This window comes from Dicentrarchus labrax, unplaced genomic scaffold, assembly GCF_905237075.1.
Source record: "Dicentrarchus labrax unplaced genomic scaffold, dlabrax2021, whole genome shotgun sequence".
In the NCBI taxonomy this organism is placed as follows: domain Eukaryota; kingdom Metazoa; phylum Chordata; class Actinopteri; family Moronidae; genus Dicentrarchus; species Dicentrarchus labrax.
The window spans coordinates 454,549-458,861 of NW_026136717.1; the positions used below are offsets into that span (position 1 = coordinate 454,549).

General features: G+C 39.6%; 1 protein-coding gene across 1 annotated transcript; it reads right to left on the minus strand.

Moving 5' to 3' along the window:
- Positions 1–1,950: 1,950 nt before the first annotated feature.
- LOC127379449 (interferon-induced very large GTPase 1-like) lies at positions 1,951–4,162 on the minus strand. The gene is given in 2 exon segments (XM_051429051.1): positions 1,951–2,907; positions 2,910–4,162. Coding segments are annotated over 2 exon segments (2,082 nt in total). The 5' UTR covers positions 4,158–4,162; the 3' UTR covers positions 1,951–2,073.
- Positions 4,163–4,313: the final 151 nt, after the last annotated feature.

Genomic DNA, 4,313 nt, shown 5'->3' on the forward strand with positions numbered 1-4,313 from the left:
GACAATACTACGTACATACTGAGTGAAGCAATTTTTTCTTTAATATACCATATTTAAACAAAAACAAAGAAAAATAAATAGACTGTGACTACTTCACAAAAACAATTTACAAAAAGTGCATATCTATTTATTTTGATAAAAGAACACTTGCTTTGATTAACTGTGTACATCTATCTAGTGGCAATATGATGGCATTCATCGGTCACACAGAGATCATAAATTCAAATAGATTTAATCAACTGGGAACATATTCTATGTTCCTCACATGTACACATTTTCTCATGATTTCCGTATAGTATGCCATTGTGGGAAAATATCTCTGTGTGCTAACAACAACTTATATACAGCATGTTACTCTTTGTAATTATCTTTCTATATCCTATAAAACAGTGAGATCAAAATATCCATGTGTGGATTATGAATGAACAAATGTATATGAACAGTATGTGCATCTCTGGAACCACAAAGCATGTAGTCTCTCACTTGATGTTAAATGACTCTTTGAGACTTGCTTCTGCTTGCTTAGGTGTAATATTTTTCCAAGGTGCAGGAATATCAGCACATACTGCCTTGTATTCTTTGGCAAACTGCTTGTTGAATGTTGCCATTACATATTTCCAGTAGTCTGATGCCTGGAGGCTTGCATCTGGTTGAATTTTCCAGTCGGAGAAAATTTCTTTGTAACGCTTGTAAGGGTGACATCTGAAGTCTGTAGCTTCACATTGAAATGACACGTCAGTGACCACAAGAGAAGAGCATATATCAGGGACAAGTTTTTGCGAGAAAGAAGATCTGTATCCACCCAGACCCTGTGGCCGATGTAGTGAAGCCCAGTGTTCTTTATGTTCTTTTCCTCCTGCCTCACAAGGCACTTTGCAGAACGGACACTGTTTACCACATCCAATCAGTTTTGTGAAAAGCTCGTTCTGAGGCTTCACATGAAGAGCTTTTAGTTTTGTTTTGATGTTTGTTTCTTTAAACTTCTCCTCTAAGATTTTTTTCCATGTCCTTCACACACTCAGTGAGCCAGTGAGCAAACTGTTCGTGGTCGGCATTGTTCAGGATCATGAAAGCACCAAGAGCATCCTGGGAAATGACCAGTTTATCACCAAGTTCCTGACACACATTTTTAACAAATGTCTTCAAGTTGCCACTCTTCTCTGTTTTAGCTTTGTTGATAGCATTATTTATGCTCCTGATACTTGACTGGAGATGTTCATCCTCAAACTCAAATGTTGTAAACTGGTTTGAGAAGCGTTTCACTATTTGATCAAGTATCCATTTCTTCACATAATCCTCATATGAGCAAATATATTTCAGATATTTGTCAAAGTTATTCTCTGAGAGCAGATCCAGTAAAATAGAATACTGGAGGAACATTCGTATGCTAAACTGCTCGCTTGTCTGCATTTCACCAGTGATATCAGGACCCAAGGAACGGTTGACAAAGGCTTCAACTGCAGGCCTCAAACAGCGCTCTGTGAATTCTTCTGCCTTCTTCTGGCACTGGTCTCGTTTATGGAACACATCTTTAAAATCAGCACAAAACTTTTCTTTGTTTTTATTCAGACATCTGTAGGGATCATTCTCATGTAGGAAATCTTCTTGCATTTTCTGAAACAGTCTGGCTGCAACTCCACAGATGTGCTGTTTCAGAGAAACTTCAAACACAATCTCTATCTTAACATCCTGATTGTTTTGCAGTCTCTCGTCAATCATGTGTAGGATCTCCTGGATGTAAGTGTCATGGTAATTGTTTTTCTTTTCCATTTTGTCAATCACAAACTGTGTGCAAGCATCTATGATGCTGTCAGCTATTTTTTGTAAAGCCATTACATGATCTTCAATGTTGAAGAACTTGCTGAGTCTGTGTATAAGATGCTTGCGAAAACCTTCCACTGTACATTTGAAAGGCACCTGTTCCCAATCTTGCAACCTTTTCTTATTTAATAATTCACGCGCATAACTTCCCTTACGTAACAGATTGTCATTCAGGTAGTGGTACACATTTGTGATGACATTTGTCGCTTTTGTTTCGAAAAAGATAGTTCCTTTACCATTTTAGTCCACATCTTATTGAATTCTTTGTCTAACTCTTTGTCTGACATCTTTACTTTTTTCCCGACATTCCTCAATCAATCCACGCACTCTTTCTTCCAACTGTTTTGTGTGGTTCTTTTTGATTCTATCAAGTTCTGTCATTCCCTGTCTGATGTCAGCAGCTACTGTCAGCTGATTAAGTACAGAACTCTCAATTTCTCGTCGAAGGCTCTTTGCACTGTTTGCAAAGTCCTCTCTGTATCCTTCAACTAGATAGACATGACCCTCTGTTTGCTCGAAGTACTGTTCCAGTTTTTCAAGAAGCTTCATCTCCCATTTAGAAAGCACTGCGCAAGCTTCACTTTTCAAAAGAACAAGAAATTCTGCCATGTCAGATATCTCAGATTTCACAGCAACTGTGCCAAAGTTGGAAATTCTTGTTTCAGCATTTGTCACCCACGTGTACATTTCTTTTTTGAATTCCCATTCCCATTTGTTGAATTCTGTGCACAGTCTCATGTATGCATCAGCCACTAGACTGTTTCTGAAACTGAATATGAAGTTTTCATGCTTTACTGCATTCCACAGGCTTTTCATCCACTCTGTAAAATCCAAGATATTATTAGCAGATGACTCACAACTTCCCAAAGTTTGGATGATGGTTTTCTTGAGCTCATAAACAGCCTCACTGTACCCTGCATTGACTGGTGCCATTGGTGGGTTTCCATTCCAGAGACCAGGGATGTACCAGTTCCCAGTGTCTGGACTGTACTCCATCACATCAGTGAAACTTTTGTTCTCCTCTTTCTTTTCCATCTTGGCTGCTGCCTGGGTCATCTCATTTAACTGTTCCAAGAGCAGTTTCCTGTCTCTCTTAAGTTCTTCTCATGGGCTGAAACATCTGACACATTCTGGTGAACAAACTGACATTTGGGCTTTTTGCCCACTTCTTTCATCCTGAGAAAAGCATGCACGACTATTTGTAGGATGTCCTTCATTTCTGTTGAATTCTCCATTGCAATATTGATAATGGTGATGTCACTCAACCCTACAACAAGTGTTGCTAGCTCATTGTCATATTCGTGGCTATTGTCCAGTTGTGCAAGCTCTGGTGACTTTAATCCCTCAGTGTCAATGATCACCATGAAGTCACAATTGAGAACTTTTTTGAGATCTTCATTGATTCTGATGAGCAACATAAAAGCACCTCGAGTGCATCGACCACTGCTGACTGCAAACTGCACTCCAAACATGGTGTTGAGGAGAGTAGACTTTCCTGTGCTCTGGACTCCAAGAACTGTGACTACCAGTATCTTGTTCTTAGGACACACCAAGTCATTGAGCTGAGAGAGAACGTCACTCACCCATCTGAGAGGTATGTTGGATGCATCTCCATCTACAAGCTCAAGGGGAAATCCATCAAGCAACAATTCTGCACATAGTTTGGGCAGATGCTGTAACTGTTGACGTGATGGGTCTGTTTCTGGAAGGGAAAGTGAAGCTTCATAGATCTGACCCATTTCACGGAAGAAGTGTTCAGTCCCTAGTGAGCTGTTGGAAAGTTGTCTGTCAATGTCTTTGATCTCCTCTTTGTTTTCTTTGTATTTCTTTTTGTACTGCTCCCTGAGGCCAGACAGTTTTTCTCGAGACAGGTTATCGAGGTTCATTCGCATCCATTTCAGGAAATAAAACCTCTCAATCCCTGGGCTTGATATTGCGTTGATGAAACATGACATTGCATTTGACATGTCGTAAGAGTTCTGCTTTTCCCAAAGTTTTGTTTTCTGTACCTGAAGATCACTTTTGTAATCTTCTATGTTTCCAGACTTAATTTTTCGGAGCCGACACTCTTCCTTCTCTAAGCATGTAAGGTCTTTCCAAATTTGGCCTTGCAAGGGTAGCTGAGCTTCTTTGTATGAAACAATGTCTTGAATTTCTGCAGTGATGGCATCTGCATTTTTCTTGGCAGTCTGGCACTCTGAACATTCTTCATCAACCAAGATTCCCAGTTCATGGGCAATGTCAGCCATATTTTCAATTCCCATCTTCAACTTTGAGTTCTCAACTACATCCCTTATTGTGTTCCGTAATTGTTTGACAAAATCTGCATCATTCATGTGCTTAGCCTTCAAAAGTATGTTGCTTTTTTTCAAGCCCAACTTAGTTGCTACTTGTTTCAAAGCATTAACACTAAAGCTCTGGCTTTGATGGTTACCCACCAAAATATCTGTGCCTTGCGGTGTTGGCTGGTAAGCAGTTTACAGTCTAAATTG